Here is a 23,029-nt window from a genome sequence, read left to right as displayed (position 1 = left end):
TCATCCTGCATTATCAGCGCTACATGTATCCATGTGGGGGAATCACATTCTCTATTTAAACGCATCTGAAACACTGACTAGATTAGGGGTTTTGTCTTTGGTTACATCTACTGCACTGTCTCCACATTGACCGGGAGTTTCCTCTCTAGAGGGTTTGGGCCACGCTACTGATTTGGGATCAGTTTCTGCCGCCACGTGCCGCTGCCCGACACTTTGTGCTCCGAACTCCCTGAACCTCCCCGCGGGGCTCCGGCTTCATGTTGCGAGACGCTTCCTGCCGAACTCCTCCTGACTCCCGAGGGCTCTAACAGTCTGCAAACTTCATCCATCACCGCTGCTGCAGTCTGAACTGAGCCGAGATTATGATGAGAACTGATGACTTTAATCAACATCAGGTCGTCTTGAGTATAGATGAATCATGAGGACGAACATTTTTGTGTTTGATCAGGGCCAACAGCATGGAAACATTAAAGGAATATAAAATCACAAACTACTTGAACACTAAAATGTTACTGTTTTTTTAACAATGATCATAGACTGTATTTAAGACGTGGACGTAGTCGTCCATTGGTTTGTGGACTGACGTTTTGAAGCCTTGAGTTCGGCATTTTGGCCGTCATTTTTAAGTGACAAAAAGGTTATAATTAACTGTCATGAACAGAAAACATACTCTGAAAGGGTTAAAGCTGTAAGACAAAAATACAGACAACTCCCAGCTGTGGTAGCTGTTAGTTAAATGTTCACCTGGGGTGTCATGTAGTTGATCACAAACATTGATTACAGCCGCTGAGAGAGAGGAGAGGGACATAATGTGCTCACCGGTACGTTGTTGATCCGCATCCGGCTCAGGGTTCTCCTATAGTAGCTGAAGTCATTCTGAATGGCAGGATTTGTCATCTGCAGTAAACAGACAGACAAACAAACAGAAATGCATCTTAATAGAGACACAGAGTTTTCTCTGCATGTCTGTAGGCGGCACCGCCTGCAGCGGGACATTCAGCTCTGGATCAAACACGCCATCGTCGTGACACAACGTTTTAGCCAACAAGGCAGAAACGTAGCTTTGGGGGGAGAAATTACATGAAAAGAACACGGATACAATTACAGTTTTATTTGCTGAACTGGATTTGAATCCTCTGACACTCATCCCCCCTTTTTACATCCACATCCCCACTCATCCTGTCAGGAACAATTTGGTTATTTTGCTGTTACAGTCGGGCTGCACGTCAGTATAGTTTGTGACAAGAGGGTCAACGATTAGAAAGCTGACAAAAAGGTATAAAGGGTCTCATTAAGGAGTGTCGGCCCACTATCTGCTATTATTTTAACTTACAGCCTCAGATAAAAGACCACAGGAGTCAGTTAACAAAAATATAAATCATCTGGTTTCACGTCAAACAGAAGCCGGCCAACCAGAGAGCTTCTTTCAAACGTCACCACCAGTGAGAGCTCATCATGTGGTTAATTATCCTCATTCCTGTATGAGCCTGTCACAGTCAAAGCTGCACTGGCAGCATGCTAATCCCGCTACAATAGACTGGTACTCGGTTTGTGTCCACTGCGTGCACCGGGAGAGACAGGCTGCTTCGCTAGGGAGGGGCTGCACGCCGCACAGACACTTTAACTAGGTCAGAAGCCCGTGTATGGGTGTGAAAGATTGATGAATAGGCCTGGCATGCCACCTTGCACCCCCTACCTTCATGTTTTGTATCTTGCTAGCCCGGGTAGTGGGCACTAATTGGGACGTCGCAGCAAATCGCCTGGGGGTGTCGGGCGTGTTTTTTGTATCTAAGGAGCGAGGGTGTAGGGGAACCAGTTCACCCGCTGTCTAACCACATCACACAATTATGTTTTTGACAATGGGCATCCGACCGAGTCCCGCGCTTCACTCCTGGTGTTTTCTGGGTTGCATACGAGCAATTTGTGTCTTAATTCAAGTTCTTAAACTTCCCTCCCTCCATTATTTCCTAAAAACCTGCCACATTATGCAGAACTCGACTCAGGACAACAACAATCTGCAGACCTCTCTCCCCGCTATAACCCTTATTAACCATTTCACTGACATCCACTGTATTGTAAACAGCAGAGCAGTATCTGGATTCTAATTAAATGCTAATCACGCGCTCACTGGCTGCAGTTTATAATTGCAGAGCTAAAAATCAATTCGGGGGCATCAGCAGCTTGTAGGGCGACTGAGAGGTCTGGTTTGTATCACAGGTTTATATCTAAAAGGTGAGTTTGGGGTTTAAAAAGCAGAAACTGATACTTGGGGTATGTTAAAGAGGGAGAGGCGGTCGTACTTTAAGCTCATCAAAGCGCAGTGTGAAGTGCAGGATCTCGGCAAACTGCTTGGCCAGCGCCTGCTCCCGCTCCAGGTGCTGAGTGGGGTCGTCGTAAGTCTCGCTGGTCAGAGCTCCCAGCAGGCTGTGCAGCGCCGCCTCTGTGAGAAAAAGAAGAGATATATCGGTGTTAGAGGTGCAGCGTTGTCAGAGGGCGGCCACAAATACATCAGCCTTTTTGTGGAAAATACATATGTGGTTCATTCTGTAAGGACCCTGGTGAACCTTGGACCGTGCTGATGTGTGTAAAGTCTTCCAGGTCATCAGTGAGAGAAGCTGAATAATGTTTCACATTCAGGTTTTTGTCATTCAAGCAGCCAGTTAACAGCTGAAGTATCAGCTCTACAAGCAAAGATGCAAAGGTCAAGAGAAAAAGGAAATACTGCATATAGCGTGGAGAAGTGATGAATATTCATATATAAAACACAGGAGTCAATAAATCAAATAAAAAAGTGACTAATATTATAGGGCTGCAACTAACGACTACGTTTCATCATCGATTATAACAGCAAATAATCACAACTGAAAGGCCAAAACAACTTAACGTTCGACTAACACAGATTTTGTCGACTAATCGATTAGTTGATTTAATCGACAGATCTGTCAAAGAATCTTTGTAGAATTCTTTGTATTTTCATTTCTGTTGTTACGCCGTACACACAATATCTATTGCATGTCTGTCCGTCCTGGAAGAGCTCCTCTGTTGCTCTTCCTGAGGCTTCTTCCATTTTCTTTACCCTGTTAAAAGGATTTTTTTGGGGGGAGTTGTATCCGATGAAAGGGGTCGTACTGTAAAGGACAGAGGGTGTTGTATCCTGTACAGACTGTAAAGCCCCCTGAGGCAAATATGTGATTTGTGAATTTGGGCTATACAAAGAAAACTGACTTGATAAGGAAAAACTCCCTCCAAAACCATGTGATAAACTCAAGAAGAGCAGCAGAGGGATTCTTCTTCTACGTGTACGAGGCCAAAGAATGAGCCCCTAAAGTGGATCATAACACAGTGAGATATGTGATCAGTGTACTGTGTCAGCCAGCTGAAGCATCCTGATTAGGACAGAGACAGATAATGGGACAGCGGTGGTGCCCAAACTGCCCAGGGCCCAGTGCCAGTCTGAGAGGAGGAGGAGGGGGGAGGCAGTGGGAGGGGCCGAGAGGCTTTCCTGCTCAGATGCAGATGAGACATGGGACTAATTATCTCATTGGCATGAAATGGGGGGGTGGGGGGAACGGGATTTCATTCAAGCAGGATTACACTCATTGTTTTGACAATAAGTAAATACAAAGCCTGTGCCGTGCCTTGACATAACAGCATACCCACAGACCGATAACAAGGCACGCATGAGGAGCACCGGCAGGGAAATGAGGAAAGTGTAATGTAGTGAACAACTTCCACACAAGTAATATTATTAAACAAACATGTCTTGTTCAAGTTAAAAAAAAAAAAATAGGAAATCTTTAAAGCCCAGAGGGAATATTTATTTATAGATGCAGACGGTGTTCAGCGTTCAGTCTAGACGCTGAAGAGCAGCTTCAATAATGACATAACCCAGACGAGCTCCACATCTGATGCAACCAAATGAGCTGCTTTAGATAGATTTATTCAAAGTGTACGTTATAATTCTTGTTGATTACACATGTCGATGAGCATGTCAACATAACCTAGAAAAGGGCAGATTCAGACAGCGGTCTACTTAAGATAATCGTGAGGGGACTTTCAGGAGACGGACAGCGCGCTGGCGGTGCACTGCAGTAAATTGAGCACGTTTGCCGTCCAGTAATGACTCCCATCTGCTTGGGCCAGCGTTTGCAGCGAAGCGGCTGATTAAAAATGGCCTTAGTGGTGCAGTTTTTTTTAACCCCCCCTCCTATACGTCCCAGTCAAAACAGAAGTTAAGATGGAGCTGCTTTCAGGCCTTCAGAAACGAGCCACTCTAGTATGTGGGGAAGTCGGGGCCGGGCGGGGCGGAGCGGCGGGGGGGCGGGATGTCTGATCTCATCAGGTCACGGCAGAGCAGGCGAGCAGAATGCGGGCACGTAGGCGCTTTACTCGCCGAGAGGGGAGGGTCAGAGCATGGCGGGACTTTAGTCTGGTCTACAATGTGTGACGGACCAGACTGACTCTGAATCAGATCAGTTTCTTTCAATAACAGTAAAAACCTATAATCAATGAGGAGGAGGTCTGTAGCTAGATAAATGTGTTATGTTACATCGGCAAAGTTAAATTTGGGTGTCAATGCTAAGAACTAGTAGTGGGAGCAGGAGAAAACTGTCCCTTACATAACTTGTATAACTGATTAAAAGTCATTCATCAAGCAAAAATGTCAAATATTTGCTGATTTCAGCTTCTAAAATGAGAAAAATTTTGCTGCTATTCTCTGTTTCACATTCCTGTTAAGGGAATATTTTGGGGGTTTTGACTTTTGATCAGTCAAAATAAGCAATATTAATATATCACCTTGGATTCAAGGTAAATCTGTAGTTAGAAACTTAACAATTTTCTGTCAGCAATGTTTAATTTAAGTCATATTAAGGTGGCAATGCAAGAACTAGTAGTTGGAGCAGAGGAAATCCATCCCTTCATTTCATATGCAAAACTAATTAATTACTTTTCAGCTATAAAAAGAACTACTATTGTACTTACATAACTAACTAATCATTTCTCTTAATGTGAGAATGTTGCTGCTATTCTCTGTTTCACATTCATGTGAAGGGAATATTTGGGGGGTTTTGACTTTTGATCAGTCAAAATAAGCAATATTAATATATCACCTTGGATTCTAGGTAGATCTGTAGCCAGAAAATGAATAATTTTCTATGAGCAACATTAAATTGAAGTTATATTTAGGTGTCAAGGCAAGAACTAGTAGTTGGAGCAGAGGAAATCAGTCCCTTCATTTCATATGCAAAGCTAATTAATTGCTTTTCAGCTATAAACATAACTGACTAATCGTTTTTCAAATGTGAGAATTTTGCTGCTATTCTCTATTTCATATTCCTGTAGAGTGTATAATTTTGGGTTTTGACTGATGGTCAGACTACATATGCAATATTAAGATATCATCTTGGATTCTCGGTGGGCCTATAGTCAGGAAATTAATCATGTTCTGTCAGCAATGTTAAATTTAAGTCAAATTTGGATGTCAATACAAGAACTAGTAGTAATTGGAGCAGGAGGAAAGAGTCCCTTCATTTCATATGCAAAGCTAATCAACTGACTAAGCTTTTCAGCTATAAAAAACAATTATTGTACTTACATAACTGACTAATCAGCTCTCTTAATGTGAGAATTTTTATGCTCTTCTGTTTCATATTCCAGTAAAGTGAATATTTGGGGTTTTGGTCAGACTAAACATGCAATATTAAGACTTCATCTTGGATTCAAAGTAGATCTGTAGCTAGAAAATTCATAATTTTCTATTAAACTTAAGTCAAATTTGGATGTCAAGACAAGAACTAGTAGTTGGAGCAGGAGAAATCAGTCCCTTCATGTGATGTGCAAAGTTAATTAATTGACCAAGCTATACAAAACTGCACTATTTATATAAGACAAGTCATTTATCAGGCAAAATTATCAAACATTTACAGGTTCCAGCTTCTCAAATGTGACAATTTTGTAGCAATTCTGTTTTATAATGCTGTAAAATAAATACTGAGGGGTGTTACACTGATAAAACAAGCAATATGAGGATAACAACTCAGATTTGTGGTAGTTTTGTAGCTAGAAAATGTATACGGTTCTGTTAGCGATGTTAAATTTAAATCACATTATGTGTGGCAATGCAAGAACTAGTCGTTCAGTCACTTCAATTCAAATGCAAAGCCAATTGCATAATCTTCCCTCCATAATATCTTCCATCCTCGGTAGTGGAGCTCTGCAGATCCACCAGCCTGTAGTAAAGGACTTTAAGCTTCACGCGTATCAGGCAGGACAGCCGGCCGCGGAGGCCATCGCGGCCCCTGAAGCCTGAAGTCAAGGCGGTGAAATAGAGCAGCAGCCGAGGCAGGGAAGGCTGGGAGGTGGCCTACTTCGTTACATAACAGCCATCGCCGGGCTTCTGCCGCCCAATGCTCCCATTGACTACCTTCTCCACCGCCACTGGGATTACGTGGGGTTGAGGGCGTCGAGGCGCGGCGGGCTCCACCCCCCCCTCCACCCTGAGGGTCATAAGAAGATCAGGGAGCAGTAAGCCTGCTCCCCCTTCCCCCTTGTATCCATGCTAATTAAACAACCTATAGGCCCATCCTACACAGAGGTCAATGCACAGTGCAGCGCAAGCAGCATGTTGAGAAATGCACGGCTGTGGGGGTTTTCAAAGCATGTTTATGTAAGGCTGGGGTGCATGTGCGTGTGTGTGTGTGTGTGTGTGTGTGTGTGTGTGTGCGTGTGTCGCATGTCTGTTGACTTTTGCAGCTCAGCAGTCAATATTGCAGATGCACATGCAAACAATTAAGGTCATGTATGGAGGTTGTGTCTATGTGGCACTGCTACTACACAAGACCTTTTACATGAAGGACGTCTGCCTTCGTCCTTCACGGCATCACGTCTGGCACTTAAATGATAAACTGCACTAAAACTGTTGACAGCTCAACTTATTGCATATTGGGATTTTGCAGTCACACATACGGTTGCTTGTGTTTGAGGAAAATCTCCCAGGACACCTGAGCTTGTTCAACTTGAAACTGTGAGTCGGAGTCTGAGAACCCACTCATGTAATTTATAAAAGGTTCCTGTAGAAACAGAACAGACAGACACGTACCTAATCTCTGGGAGAACTGATAGAACTTCTTCAGTTTCCCCACCAGGGGAACCACAGCCGCCCACGCCTGGTCCTGTAGGCCCTCATCGTTTGGATTCTGGATCGCCTGGAAATACAAACACCAAAAAAAGACTGTTTACGTCTAACTCTTACAGTAGATACAAGTTTGTAAAAGTTGAATACAATTTAAGGCACCCATAACTGTGTGTAATGACACTTATCTAGGGGGACTCCACCGATTCTACACATGAAAGTCTGTTTACAGGTTTTGGGGAGTTCTACTACTGCGTATGCTCCAGAGGGGGCTAAGCAAAGTCTGACCAATTTCCTCAAGTGATGTCACTTGAGTCAGCGTCGGTTGGGTCTGAAGTTTAAAGATGAGAAACCTCACGGGATGTGGAGTTAGAAAGAAGGGAGTTTTCCAGACCTCTGTAGGCCGCTGCTCATCTCTTGAGTCTAGTGGTTCAAGGGCACATACGCCGCTACTAGCATAACACACCCGAATCTCTGATCGAACTGTCAGCAGCTGAGTTGCATTGTGGGTAATGTGGGCACCAGGTTTTTTCAAGAAATTAAAAAGATGATATCTTTGGTTCTGCTGTGTTGTTCTTTTTTAAACTGTCCATCACAAGTCTGATAATGTTATAGGAGTATTCTTTTAAAAAGGAAAAGGTTCGTCTCTTTCAGATAAAGGAGATGGAAACAAATATTCACTCTGAAAAATTTAATAATCTGCCGAGTTTTGATGCTACAGAAGGTATTTGACTGCACCCTGTTGTTCACAAAACCACTGTTGACCAAAAATAAAGGGATGCCAATACTTCTACGGTTGGAAAATAAATGTAAAATTTCTCTGGTGTTTTATAGGCTTCATTTATATTCCAGAGCGTATAAACAGACTGAGGCAAGAAGTCACTCTTCTAATATACATTTTTTTTTTTACTTCTTTTATCTCTGACTCAAGGTCTATTTTTAGAGGATGATATGGCTAAGAGGACACATGCAATAAATAAAAGACAATGCAACATATGATGCAAATTACTGAGCACAAACCTGATAAAAATAGTAACACCTACACTCCTCATGAACTCTAAATAAAGTCCCCCTCTGAACTCAAGCAGCAGCCCTTCTATGCTATGTCTGTCCTACGGTAACTCTGCAGCAGCTCTGTGTCTGCCAGTCGGAGGTGGGTATTTGTATCAGGTGTACCTCTCTGATCTCCTGCCCGGCTCCTTTGTACGCCTGCAGCTCGTCCAGGATCCCCTTAGCGTCCTTCAGCACCACATCCACCTGCTCCCACACCTCTCGCTCTGCATCTGTGGGCTGGGCGTCTGCAGAGGATAACAACAACGAGGGTGATTGGAAGTTCGTCCACATTCACACTGGACTCAACATACAGTAAAAGGCCGCTCTAGGAACCCCATTACTCTTCCGATATAATAGAAAGTCTAATATGCAACTTTCAATTATGCAAATGAAAGTTCAGTGAAATAATCTCATCTTTCCAGCGCTTCTCGTTTAGTTTTGACGCCACCCACTTTCCTGGCTGAGAGGAGGAAAATGGAGCAAGATAAGAGAAGACAAGTGAAAAAGGGTTATGCACACTCTCTCTGGGTGTAGAGACGGTTCAGTTTCAGAAGGTGTTTTTTTTATTATTTATTTTGGTTTGAGAGAAGTAGCAATGAAGAACAGTATGAACCTTTCCCACCACCTGAAGCAAGAACACCTTGCCAAGTGTGATGACTGTGAACTCCTGCAGAAGAAGCGCCTCAAACGCAACTCATATCGGCAGCTACAGTATAGTCTCTTTACTTTTTTATTTTGCATTGTAATTTGTTATTAATAATTAAAAAAAATCATCATTTATATATTTGGTGTGAGCCTCCCTGAGGTCTGATTTCAGGGCGTAACAGACACATCCTGAAAATGTAAAATACGATGCAGAGAATGTGGTAAATTTAGAGAAAACTTAACAGAATGGAGTGTTGCATAAAAAAGATACTTGTTGGATATATAATTGTGATGTTCTTTTTGATATAAAAATCACCTGGAAACAGTGTGAGCTGTATGAGGCATCGTTTTCTCTAAAGGTATGACTGAGTCTGCCAAGTGCGAGAACACCACGGTGCAGGATCAAGCCGTGTTGAGGGGCCTTAGGCTACGCAGCAGCTGAACTTCACTGCTTTATATTTGAGGAGGGGGCTCTGCTGCAACTCTGCCCCTGATTGATATTCTGCACACATCCCGGCATGGAAGAGGCAGGTTGATGGAAAGCGGAGAAGCTCTAGTGGTAGATTTGATTCTTTTGCCGCTGGGAAGAACGTAGAGTAGAAGATAAGTGGGGGGTGAAAAGACTTAAAGAGTTGGAGAGTTGATAATGTTATGGTAAGATATTCATGTGATCGATATCTGGAGAGGGGAGCAATTACTTTAAAGAAGAAACTCACTTTCAAAATCGAGGAAAAAATTGGGCTCCTGTTCCAGATCTGTGCAAGTCAGAACTTTCAGTAGGTTCCCCATGTTACGATACCTGTTGAGGACAAGAGAGAGAAACCAGTAAATGAGAGGAATGCAGCAGTATAGTGAGCAGGTGGTGAAACACTACCGCGTCCACGACATCTCGCTCCTGCTCTGCTTCACTGCTCTGGTGAATGAGTGAGCTCGGTGGTGCCCCAGATGCGCCCACAGACACCAGCGCTCCCCTTGGACCCCCTCTCCCATGTGGGTTTCCTGTGCCAGGCCAAACCAGATGTCAAAACCAAAAAGTCCCCAAAAATAAAAAATTAAAAAAAAACTCAGTTTACGTTTTTCTGCTTTGTTAACTTTCTTCCCAGCAATCGTGAGCATTTACAGGCAGCCGTATGCAAAACAATCCATTTCACGGGTCACCGCAGGGAAATCACATCTAGTAAGTAGTTGTTTGCTGCACATAACAGGACACATCCAATGAAACTTTAATAAAGGTCGTTGTTATGCAGAAACATAAATATGACCTGTTTATGAAGCGCATGTTTGTAAATTAGACCACTTTATCATCTCTGCAGAAGTACAATGACCTCAGGAAGTGCCATGCAGTGTCTTTGTCATAGGAGCTGAAATATAACATCAATATTTAACAAGCCTGAGCACATACAGCACATGTGGTACAGTGACTTACATTCACTGTATATTAACAAGAGCACAGTGCGTCTGTACAGTAGTCTATTTAATATCAAAATAAAACATTTTATTCATACAACATTTAATCCTAGGAAAACGAGAGTGAAGGCTGCAACTAATTATTGATTATGAAGCTGACATAATTAATTAATCAGTAATTATTTCGAGAATTGATTCACCAATTTTATTTATTTTTCAAGCAAATATTTCAAAATATTCTCAGGTTTCTGGTTTTCAAATGTGAAAATGTGCTTCTTTTCTTTGACAAATGTGATAGTAAAATGAATAATCTGGGGTCTGGACTGTTAGCCGGCTGGAACAAGGAATATGGAGACTAAACTTTGTGCAATTTTCATTATTTTCTAACAATTCATAGACAAATCTCTAAATTGAGGAAAAGAATTGGTAGATTAAATCAACAATAAATAAAAAATTAGTTGCTGTTGATCTCTACATTATTTTATTGATAGAGATATAATATAAAATAAACTGTGCAAAACCAAAACATATTCAATTTACAATAATATAAAACAGAGAAAAGCGACAAATCTTATCCTATACTAGAGAGACTGAAACCAGCCGGTGTTTGCCTCTTTAATTAATCGGTTATCAGAATAGTTCATTATCTGTTGATCGACTAATCCAGAGGTTCTCAATCTTTTTTCAGCCAAGGGCCCCTTACAAGATAGAGAATATGCCGGGAACCCCCTCATGTGTGTCTTAGAATAATTTGGCGTAACCTTATTTTTTACACTTCTATAGTCTTGTGAAAGAATAACACAAGAGAAATGTGTTAGAAATATATTAGACATGCATCATACATACATGTTTGCAGAAACTAAGAGTTTATATTTGAACTATTATACTGTAGATTTAAAAATTTCAAGATTATTTATTGGACTATGAAGCCTTTTGTAAAAAAAAATAATAATAATAACTATATCATGATCATGGACCCTGGGAGTCGCTGGACCTCACTTTGAGAATGACTGGACTAATCAATAGATAGGAGGGTGTGCAGGGAAGAGATATGATCCTGCACCAAAACTAGAGCACAGCCTGGAACACTTTAACAACACTGTGCAGTCCTGTGCACTTTCACCCAGAAATGACTAACCAACCAACCAACACACTGCCGCTACACAGCACCCGTATCAACACAGTGAGCTCCTCCCTCACAAACTTTTACTCTTTTTAAAAACTATTTAACTAGATTTCATTACTGTTCGGCTGCGTAATTGGCCCAACAACTGCGCTATATCACTATATACTTTACTATGTTGTTGTAAATGATGCAGGTTAAAGAAGAGGATGATTGTGTGTCCAAGCTTTGGATACCGTGACTTTACCGTATCATCCATGCCTTCCCCGCTGATGCACACATACACTGTATATCTATTCTCAAAGTACACCTCAGCTATGATGTGAGCAGTGAGAAGTGACAGCGCTGCACAGCTCTCCGCTCTGGTGTTCCTCTCACTCCTCGAAAGCACAGAGCCGATCCTTCCCAGAAGCAAAAGGTCAACAACAGACATATGACGAGTCACAGATCTGTGACAGTTTGTAGAGAAAAAACAGACTGATTTAACCCTTGGTGACAGAACGGAGACGGACGGGATGCACTCCGAGAGGGCGGAAGGAAGGAGGGTCGACGCGGAATAGTGACGAGGTTAAACATCGGCAGGCAGGTGACATCCGAGATGAGTGACAGGTGAAGAGCCACAGTGAGTGAGTGAGTGAGGGGCCGGTGGTGACGGGATAAATCATGTCTGCACAGGTAATGCTGGGAGACAGCGAGGTGCTGCGACAGAGCAAAGTACACACTCAGCAGTCACGAGCAGAGGGTTAGATGGAGCGGTTTTAAAATGCATGAGATGCACTATCGGGGGGTGGGGGGGTGAGGTGGAGGGTGACATGTCTTGCATCTTGAAAACCTAGCAGTGGGTCATGTCCTTACTCTTACAGAGGAAACATTAGTGACGCATGGACAATTTCTACACAAAGATTTTATAAAACGACCTTCCTTGTAACCAGGTACTCCATCGACGGCGTCTATTAATAGATTAATAGATGTTAGAGGAACGCCTTTGACATGTTAATGGTTCCTCAGGTTCGCTCTGACTCACAACACACTGAGTGACTCTGGGGAAACTAAAACGTATTGACTAGAGCTGAAACTGTGAATTAAACGACAAAAGATTAATCTGCAACTATTTCAGGTGTCCTCCGGTGCTCCTAATGGCATCTGCAAGATTTCACAGACCGGAGGAAAACAACCAGTCAGAGCTGAGCTGGAGCCTGCCGTCTCTGAGCAGCTGTCAATCACTCGCAAACTCCGATCAAACTAGGAAGCGCCGATCAAATATGAATTAATATTCTGTTACTGTAATGACTATTTCTCACCTCAAATGTTTTCAGAAACATCTTTTGCATCATTTTTTTAAGCGACAAGGCCCAAAAACATTCTCCGGTTTCAGCTTCTTAAATGTTAATGTTTCCTGGTTTTCACAGTCTATGACGGTAAAGTGGATATCTTCAGGGTTCGGACTTTTGTTCAGACAAAACAAGACATTTAAAAATGTCACCTTGGATTGAAATTGTAAAGGACATTTTAAAGACTAAATGTCTAATCTATGAATTGAAAAGTCAGTCAGCAGATTAATCGATGGTTGACTGCAGCCCTATTTTTGACTTTTATGTGGTCTATTAATAAATGTTGTCAGTTAAATATTTGGTGAGCCACTCCCAATTCATCCCACAAACAGCTTGCAACTAGCTTTTTTTAGGTTTGTTTTTTACTTTAATTTACTTCGAAAGCCGCCTTAACAACTGTTATTCCCTCAGCCGACCCACTGACCACCTGCAAAGACCCACCTGCCTTGTCCTGCCTCGTCTTCTTACCCTCCACTAATGTGACCTGAATGTCTGACTGTGCCAGCGTTGGCACCTCACTGGCTGTTGGAGAACGGCACCTGATCCAGCCTCAGTAGGGATGAGAGGCTGTCACTGACCCCACCCTGCTGGATGATGTGGGCACTGCCCACCATCGCCAGGCCTCCTCTGGTCCTCTACTGCCACCTCTCAGCCGCTCACAGACTAAGGGGCCGACCGGCTGGCAGAGCTGCCAGGGCTCGCAGCGCTACAGCGTGGGCAGCCTCGCAGGGGCCCAGCGCCGCTCCCTTGTGCTGCTTGAAATGAGGTCATTTTAAGGACGGGGATTTGTGTGGCGGCATTTCAAAGTCCGTCAGAGAATCTTCAAGTGTACCAGAAAAAGAGCTGATTACATTTGTACATTTTGCAGCTTTTTATGTCCAACTCTTCCACTCAAATTCATCATTTATAGATTACAAAACTTTGGACATCTTGATGTTGACAACCCTCCCTTTAAAGATAAACTCAAAACAATGTGTGTTAGGAACTGGTTGCTTAGTGATAGCGTAGTAAGTGAGAGGATGAAGTGCTGGCAGACAGTGCACAGATACTGTATCAGAGAGAGATTGAGGAATTGAAGCCCCCCTCCTTCAGTGGCTGTAGTAGTACCCGGTAGTGCTGGCATGTCGGGGGGCACCTCAGAGAGCCCGACGACAGCCTTGTTGTTGTTTTGAACTCCCCCACTGAGCCATCGCGTGCTCGCAGAAAGGGAGGGAGGGCTGCTTCTAAGGCCAGGGGCAGAGTCTGACAAGCAGGAGCCCGCGCAGCTCTCCCATTGGCTGAGCGGATCTACCCAACAGCTCGCTGTATCCATGGAGTCAAAAAAAATTTGGTGCCATTGAAAACATTGCGGCAGCCAATCAGAGAAGAGCTCCGGGTGAGGAGCGAGTACAGTAGTAGTAGGACTTGAAAGCACATGAATATATTAATACAGATGAGGTAATGCGCCAAAAACAGCGGATTAGTCGGGAAGTCAACTGGAGACGATGGAGAAATATTTAATTCCACTAGTGAGCACTTAGTGTTTTTTAATGTGATTTGATTTTTCTGTGCAGCTCAGCAAATTCACATTATATTTTTATGAAAAAATACTACAAAATCAAATCATATGCTGATGACTACGAACAAATTATTACATTTTAATTGCAGCTGAATATAAGGTCACATTTTGTCACAAAAAATATATCAATAAAATAACTAAATGTTGGATTTATACAAAAAAAATCAACATCCCAAATATTTGCAGATGGTTCAAAGAGGTTTTTTTTTGGTAAACACACCAAAGCAGTGCCACGCCCATGCAGCAGCCTGACCTCTGGATGGCACTGCCTTTAAACATCTCCCAGCTCGGTGACTCCCCTTTAATAACAAGCACGGCCGAGAAAGCAGGGCACAGCTGAAACCGAGCACTGCGGCAGTGTCCTGCAAAAAAGGGCTCGGGGGCTGATGGCTGGCTAATGTACGGGAGGGATAGTGCTGACATTCCACTACTCCACGGCTGCAGCATGAGGGTCCACGTGCCCTGCTGCTTTACTATGGCAGAAAAACAACGCCCTCCCCTCCCAGGCTGGGCGCAGACACAGCACGGAGCGTCACGTGGTCTCCGCCGTGGAGAGGCTGAGACGGCGCTTGCCTGGGGTGTGGAGGGAGGGAGTGGGGGGGGGATGGGGAGAGGCTGTATGTGTGTTTATGTCTGAGTGGGTCTAGAAAGGAACATTTTTTGTCTATATGTGATATTTAAATAAAATAGTAATGTAGGTGAGGGCGTGTGTGATGAATGTTATTGTGGAAGGGGAGGGATTGCGAGGCGTCACACTGCAGCAGAGGCGGGCAGAGCCAGGCAGCTTTAAACTTGACCTAGATTCCCCGGGTGACACGCCACATCGCATTAGCCCACTCGGCCAGACCTGGACCCGCCGGAGCTCGCTGACACTGGCCCGATTCGACAGGCAGAAAATGGGGGAGCACTTCCCAAATGGGGCTGGCATGCGTCCCCCTCTCCCACCTTCCACCCACTCCACTTCTCCTCACCCCACAACATCTCCTGCCAATCCTACCCAGCTGACTAAAAATGGCTTAGGGGTCACATGGCATTGAGGAAAGAAGAAGGGGGGTCTGCCATTTGTTTGTTTATGGGGGTGAACTCGATTACCTCGTAGCCACGCCTCTGTATTGTTGCTAATGCCCCCCTCACCCAGATACTGGCAAATCAAAACAAACCGCACAGCATGACTAAAACATCACAACTGACGGCGGTACATGAGGTGACATCCAGTATCAGCTGTCTCATCTTCCTCCCGCAACCACACACACAAACACACACACACACAGAAGCAGCTATAAATATGTCCTCGCCAAAAACAACTCAAATCACTGCCTCCGATCAGCACAAATGGAAAATGAAAACACATGAAACCGGCAGTTTGTCCAGAGAAGCAGATCAGAGGCGGATGAAAGTGGGAGCGCCTCATCCCCGGCTTAGCCCTGTCTCTTTGGACGGCACCTGATGAAAGTTGGAAACCATGGCAACAGGCACATACACAAGAGTCAGCTAAAACGCTGGCTCCATTGAAATGGAGCTCTGTGAAGAGGCTCTCAGCGCCGCTCTTCAGTCACGGCAATACGACACTTTGTAGCATCAAAACACACAGACGGATGCTGACGGCTCGGACTGATGTTAATAATTTCAGATCAATGCTGAAACTGGAAAAAAAAAAAGACAGCGAGTCGACTTCTATACCAACACCACAGGGGCCTTATATGATCATCTCAAGTGAAGATGCCTTCCACATCCAAAAAAAAGGCTGGAAATATGTTGTGACAGAGTCCTGAAGAGCTGTGAAACCCGTGTTTGTTTGTAGGAACTCTACCCCAAATGTACTACTTCGATTTTCTGCTCCATCCGCCGAACATCTGCTTCCCCGCCCTGCCCTTGAGAGTCCTCTGACTCCTTCCTAGGATGTGTTGGGAAATCATTAAGGGGGCATATTGACTCACTGTCGTCGGTCTTAGCAGCACCTCCCTTGGGGCAGCTGCCTCCTAAACTCATTCAAACACATATCTCCCTTTTTCTGCTTAAACAGCCCTAAAACCATCATTACTCGACTGACCTTCTGACTGACTCACCGACCTCGCTGCATCCTTAAATCTCACTCTCTCAACACTCAGTATAAGATTTAAGGATGAGAATTCAGGCCTTATGTAAGTGATTCTTGAGCCAAATTAAAATTTGAATTGAAGAAATACACCTTAGATATTGTTTTCCCTGCACAGTATCACCCTAACAGGATTTTGGGTGGGGCACAGTGGAGGGTTTTGGAGGGATGATGAGTGTCAGATTGAAGAGTACCAGAATCTTCATTGAATAGGAGAGGAGAGCCATCTGGAGGATGCAAACAGTAATGCACAACAAGGAGTGAACGGTGAGGGAGAGACCACTCCCAAAACCTTTTTACTATCACATGCCAGCTTCAGGAATGCTTCTGCTGAAATGTGCAAATGCAAGTGACAGCGGTTTCAATGAAATATCTTTGTAGAGAACAATCACTTGCTGCAGAATTTTGCAGAAAATAAAATAAAATAAAATAAATTTTAAGACAGTTTCTTGACATTAGAAGCAGCACTGATGCCTGATGCAAGAGCACCATCCGGTGTTCACATGCAGCAACTTCAGGGGTGAAACACCTACAATTGAAATGACATTTCTGCAGACTAAATGTTCATGCCATGTTTCATACTAATCTGCGTCAAACACGAACGTCTGCAGAGGAACGACAGACGCCTGACGGCCTCCTTAAGGGAACCTGGGCAGGAAGTTACACGGCGTCAGCCCTCCGGAGGCATAAATAATAGATAACCGAGGAGAAGCTGGGAGCTTTTAGCTGATATAGCAAGCCACTCTACATATTACAACCACTCAGACAGATCATCTCAAATTACCTGTTCAGTGGGTGAGGTCGAGCGTCTTCCATATGCTGAGTCATGAGTGGAGCAACTGATATTACCACACTATTTTAGCAAGCCTTCTTAATAAGTTAAAGAAGCTGACTTTTTGTGATGTATTTAATGTCATACTTGCTGATAAGGTTTAAACAAAGGCTGAGAGTTGGGGAATCCCTAATTCTAGAGCTATAAACTGTACAAAAAGCTATATTTTCTGTGCACAAGCCATCATCTAAACAGTGCTAGGCTCCACCAGCTGAGGGCACTGTTAACCCAGTTATGATCATACCAACAGGAGAGCCAAGAAAAGATTCACCTCGGGCTACCGTACCACACCTCCCCCTGGCTTAGCGAGGCTAATCCATCCTGTATATATTCACACAAAACTCGGCCCGCTGCATTAACTCAGCTCCATTCTCCATTTATAATGCAACACGTCTGGTGCTCCCCTGTACCGCCACGGGGTTGTGTACTGCGTGCTGACTTGAAATAGCCTGCCATTCAGTCTATTACTATAGTGAATAGGTTTGAATCTTACTATGGTACACGTACGCACACACACGACAGAGTTCTCATGTGGATACACTGACTTAGTGATCCTATATATGAACCACCTGAGGCTTAGCTGTCAAAACGGCACAGCATTCCAGCGCCGGAGCTTAGCCAATCGAGTGACGGCTGTGTGTCATGGTTACAATCTCCAAGGAGACACGGAGGAAAATACAACAGGGATGGGCAGACATGCAAGCAGGGGAGAAGTGATGGGAGGTGAAGAAGAAGTTCCTTTTTAATGTGAGCAGGAAACATGAGTAAAACCCGGCTTGAAAAAATAGAAACGTGCAGTAAAAACTACACATATACTGGTCTAAAATTAGACTCAAACCACTAAACGTCAACGCCACAAAGTACCCGACTATTAAATCAAAACAAAAACATGTAAAATGCACTCGTGAGTCTGATGTCAGAGCTGGCAGTTTGTCGTGTGAGCAGTGACCCTGCTAGCTGCCCTGTAGTTACATAAACACTCTGGCCTTGAGGGGAGACAGGAAGCTGGGAGCACCTACATTACTCAACTCCTTTTTATGGCCCACAATGCACTTCATTTCCTGAGCAAGCATTACACATACACCCACAGCACGGCACATTAAGGCTATAATAGGTGTACCACAGGCGTTCTTACATAATGACATGTCTACTCTGGATCGGTGAAACAAAGCTACTCCTACGGTTGAATTTTTGATCATGTTTTAAACCTCAGATAATTGATAATAAAGTTGTAATTTGATTACATGAGGAGTTTATCTAGGCGAGCGTGCTTCTTCTTCCTCCACACGACAACCTGAAGCTTGAGGCTTTTAAAAGGTTTTCAGAAGAGGGAAACTGTCTTGAGGAGGATAGGATTTTTACAGGTTTTAAGATGATTTTTGGTCCAGTTCTCCTTCATTATTTTTTCATCAGAGTGAAGGAGTTTAAGAGACACAGGAGGGGCAGTTCTGGTGAGGTTTGACTCAACGCCAGCTAGGGCACAATGTCCATAGAGAGCAATGTAATGTTGCATTCAAACTGAAGCAGACAGTGTCATAGTTAAAGGTTATCTATGCAATATCCAGAGCATTAAAATAGCATCAAACAACTATTTACTATGTAAAGATATAGAGGAGTAATGTTTGTGTGTGTTGTAATCCGAGCTTCTCCGTGCTTTGTTTACATAGCCGGGCCGGCCGGGCATGCCTTTTAGTGCATGTTTGTGCATGTCAGCGTGCCCTACTGGCTAGCTCACGGCTGCTGCTCTGCACTGCTCTCATAAGGCGATCACAGCTGATAACGGCCATTCCGACCGACGGCGCTGTTGCGGAAGCGTAGCACCTAGGGCTGCACGATTTTGAAAAATATCGATTATTTTGACTGATATTGCAATTGCGATATGATTTGCAATATTAGAGGGAATGATCATTTTTTTATTCGAATAATAATAATAATTATTCGAATTTTCAACGAAAAACACATTAAAATGATTATGGTGTGATTTTTGGAAGGATCTGTACCAAACAAAGATGTTTTCTTAAGTCTGTAGAATATGATGTGTAGACCATATTTAATGTAAAATGATATTTTGACACACATTTAGCCTTTAACAAATATTACGCCTCCTGCGATTTGAAAATTTCTGTAGGCCATATTGCGATTTTGATAAATTTTTTGATTAATTGTGCAGCCCTAGTAACACCCACCCTCCGGTTCCCCCTTAAGGTAACACTGTTAGCTCTGTCAGCACTGTCGCCGTTGTATTCACCGTTAGCAACATTAGCTGCGAGCCGCTGGCTCAGCCATCAGCATTTTGAGAGCCGTGCGGAGGCAACAGAAATGCTCCCAATCTCGCATTTAGCACCTTCAAAAATGTGACCTGTGTCTATTTTTCTAAGTCAGTCTAAAAACTGTAGGAGCTGCACCTTCTGAGCTCTGAACCAAATGTAGGTGGGGTGCGAAATTAGACTCATCCAACAAGTCCCTTGTATTTGAATATTTCCACCAACAGTTGTAGTATTTTCCCTCGTACCTATACTGGGCCCACATTTGCATGGAAAACGCCACCAGTGGAAAGAAAGCAAGGTAACGGACTCAACTGCCATTTAGAGAAATGCCTCCATTCATTCAGTCCTTCAGTACGCACTATGACCCAAATATGTCTGAAACAATGGGAGAAATGCAGGCACACAAACAAGCCCGATGTAGAGGATTTTGCCTCGTTATTCTCAACAACCTGCTTTTCAAAGATTACCGTCAATTCAAATTAGGATCAGATACGAGTCATGTCCTTGAAAAGATATAAATAGACGTTTAAACAAATACCAGCGGATATGTAGATGGTAATCTGGAGCGGAGAATGAAAGTCTACAGTGTGAAAATAACTGCATCGATAAATATAATGCAAGTTCACTTCTTTTTAAAGTGTGTCTTTAAACAATACTAACATGCCCATGTGTACATTTTATGTTACTGTACTGCTCCTGATCGTACTGAGGAGACCAATAACTAAAGGTACATATAAAGATGTGAATATTTTTTAGACACTTTTGAACCAATTGAGTTGAAACAATTAGTCACTCAATCAATTAGCTGATGAGCAGATAATGAATCAGCAACTATTTTAATATACGATTAATTGTTCATTTAGTCATTAGCTAGTTGTAGCTTCTCAGTTGTGAGCTTTTTTTTGTCCTATGTCACAGTAAATTAAATATCTTAAGATTTTGAAATTTTTCACAATTTTCTGACATTTTCGAGACTTAATAGTAAATTAATCACACACTTTTTTATCTGTTCAAAATGTACCTTAAAGGGAGATTTGTCGAGTATTTAATACTCTTATCAACATAGAAGTGGGAAAATATGCTGCTTTATGCAAATGTATTTATATATTTATTATTAGAAATCAATTAACAACTCAAAACAATGACAAATATTGTCCAGAAACCCTCACAGGTACTGCATTTAACATAAAAAACTGCAGCTCAACAGGCAACAACAGCTGTCAGTGTGTCAGTGTGCTGACTTGACTATGACTTGCCCCAAACTGCATGTGATTATCATAAAGTGGGCATGTCTGTAAAGGGGAGACTCGTGGGTACCCACAGAACCCATTTTCATTCACATATCTTGAGGTCGACCAATGGATTCATTAGGTTATCTAGTTTCATATGATACCAGTATTGTCACTCTAGCTTTAAAACTGAGCCCGCTACAACCTAAAAATCGCAAGTTGCAGTATAGAAATTAGTGGCATTAAAACGAATCTGCGTTGAACTTTGACAGCCCTAAAAATAATAATTAGTTGCAGCCCTAAACCAGTCCTTTGAAAACAAGCTTGTGAAAGTGTGACTTGGTATGAGGAACTTACCAGCAGTGGAGCTGTGAGACGGTCAGTCAGGAGCAGCGAGGCCCGGCCTGGCAGGTGGCCCCGGGTCACAGTCCTCCACCAGAGGTCAGCCTCTGAAACACCAGACAACAGGAACAAAACATCAAACCTGACGCTTAAGAAATGTATAACAATGTAGGGCCTGACAAAAGGAGATATCAGGGTGTGTTGTAAACACTGACTGCTAAAGACAAACTGCGGCATCATTGCAGATAAAACACTTAATTCATAAAAAACAAAATCACAGACAACTTTCGTTTCCTCTCATTTGTCTACCTGAAACACTGCTTCCTTTTGTGCGTTATCGGTGCAACAAATCACACTCTTCTCACATACTGGTCACACCTCTTAATAAAACATTCATCTTACTGTAAGTTCCCTTTTAAAATAGGGGATTATAACACTAAAAATCACACAAAAAGGGGAACTGTAGGTATCATGTTACGTATGCAGTGACAGACTTGTTCTTATGTCCTACCTTCCTGGTGAAACACGAGCCAATTGCAGAGCTTTTATAAAACATGGAACAAATAGACGCACATAAAAAAAACACACCACTTCCTATTGTGTAACACTTCCTCTGATTCACTTCAGGTTTCTACAAGGCTCTGCTACCTCCTGTAAGAGCTCCACAACACGACTGACTCAATCCAGATCACGTTTATGCCTTTTCATCCAGCAAAGGATTACGATTTTGAAAAGGCAATGAAATGTTATCAAAAACATTTGATCTAAAAAACACACATCTAGTTTCTGGCCGAAGTATGAGTCTCCTCAGTTTTAAGATTCAACACAGTCTCTGTAAACCACAAGCTCGTTTCACAAGTTGTTCACAAGCTCAGTAGACTGTGAGACCATTAGCACCAAGGCACTGCTCTATTCGCCAGCCTGCATACAAATGCATGGCAATAGTGGCGGCGCTGGTCATGCATGAATGTGATCAGACTTCAAACCCTGAAACCTTAAACCCACAAGAGCGCTGTGAGCTGTGTGGGAGAGACGGTTGGAGGGGAAGCAAACACGATCGAACAAGACGCTGTGAAAAGGGCAAACTAGAAAAGTAAAAGCAAGAAGTATAAAGAAACATTCTTCTGAATCTAAAAAAATCTCTCTTCTTCTACCTCGTTCTGACAGAGGATCTCCTTCATGCAAACTGACCACGACTTGCTCCTAATGCATTACAGCTGACATGTCACTGGGGACATTCTGGGTGACATCTGTGGCAGAGCATCATGGGAGTCAGCTATGCATCATCATGCCTACAGCTGGGGGCCAAATCATGATTGAATAAGCACATGAGGTTATAGGGGGGTTACCGTACATTAGTGTTTCAGGAAACGGTGGACTAATGGTAATATGTTTCTCCATGAAATGACCTCAACAAACACAGGCAAGATTATTACAACGATGGAATCACGAGCATTAAAACAACAAGTAACGTGTCTTTTTCCTGTAATTTCACATACTTCAAGCTGAAAGGTACAAATTTCAGACATTACCAAATGCTCCGGGGCTTTCACAACATTTATTGGATATCATTTGTCAACAATCAGTTTGGCAACAATTCCAAAACTGCATTTTTTTTTTTTAATCCTTACTTCGTTTACTTTGTTTTTAACAAAAGAAACATTTAAAAAAAAAAAATTATAATCACAAATTTGGTCTTACCATACTAGATAAGTTCACAACATTGAGAAAGAACAATTAAGACTAACTAACAAGTGTTTTCCAACTATATGTTCAGCTATTTTTATTTCTTTTATTATTATTATTATTATTATTATTATTATTATTATTATTATTATTATTATATACATTGCCATATGTTCAATTTGAAGGAAGGTTTAGTGATGTATGTATAATATGTTAAATGTATAACAATCAATAAATATGTTTTGTTTTTTTAAAGAATACCTAACAAAGTGCTTTTGCATATTCAAACAGGACTTTACAGCCATGATAGCAGCTCTGTGAGGCTGCAC

At 42.7% G+C, this 23,029-nt stretch overlaps 1 protein-coding gene across 4 annotated transcripts in view; it reads right to left on the bottom strand.

The window, feature by feature from the left end:
- Positions 1 to 23,029, bottom strand: part of fam49bb (family with sequence similarity 49 member Bb) — a 37,471-nt gene that overhangs the window by 5,219 nt on the left and 9,223 nt on the right. For 2 of the 4 annotated variants that reach the window (XM_074621439.1, XM_074621440.1), the window contains 6 exons: positions 21,030 to 21,121; positions 9,547 to 9,629; positions 8,309 to 8,430; positions 7,100 to 7,205; positions 2,301 to 2,440; positions 820 to 897 (listed from right to left, as the gene is read on the bottom strand). In XM_074621439.1, the coding sequence (XP_074477540.1) occupies positions 820 to 897; positions 2,301 to 2,440; positions 7,100 to 7,205; positions 8,309 to 8,430; positions 9,547 to 9,619 (519 nt within the window). In that variant the 5' untranslated portion in view covers positions 9,620 to 9,629; positions 21,030 to 21,121. Of the gene's footprint in view, positions 1 to 819; positions 898 to 2,300; positions 2,441 to 7,099; positions 7,206 to 8,308; positions 8,431 to 9,546; positions 9,630 to 11,607; positions 11,734 to 21,029; positions 21,122 to 23,029 lie in introns of those variants that run through there. The other 2 variants (XM_074621438.1, XM_074621441.1) reach the window with 2 other exon arrangements.

Source organism: Sebastes fasciatus, chromosome 21, assembly GCF_043250625.1.
Source record: "Sebastes fasciatus isolate fSebFas1 chromosome 21, fSebFas1.pri, whole genome shotgun sequence".
NCBI lineage: Eukaryota > Metazoa > Chordata > Actinopteri > Perciformes > Sebastidae > Sebastes > Sebastes fasciatus.
This window is presented reverse-complemented; position numbering and strand designations above follow the sequence as displayed.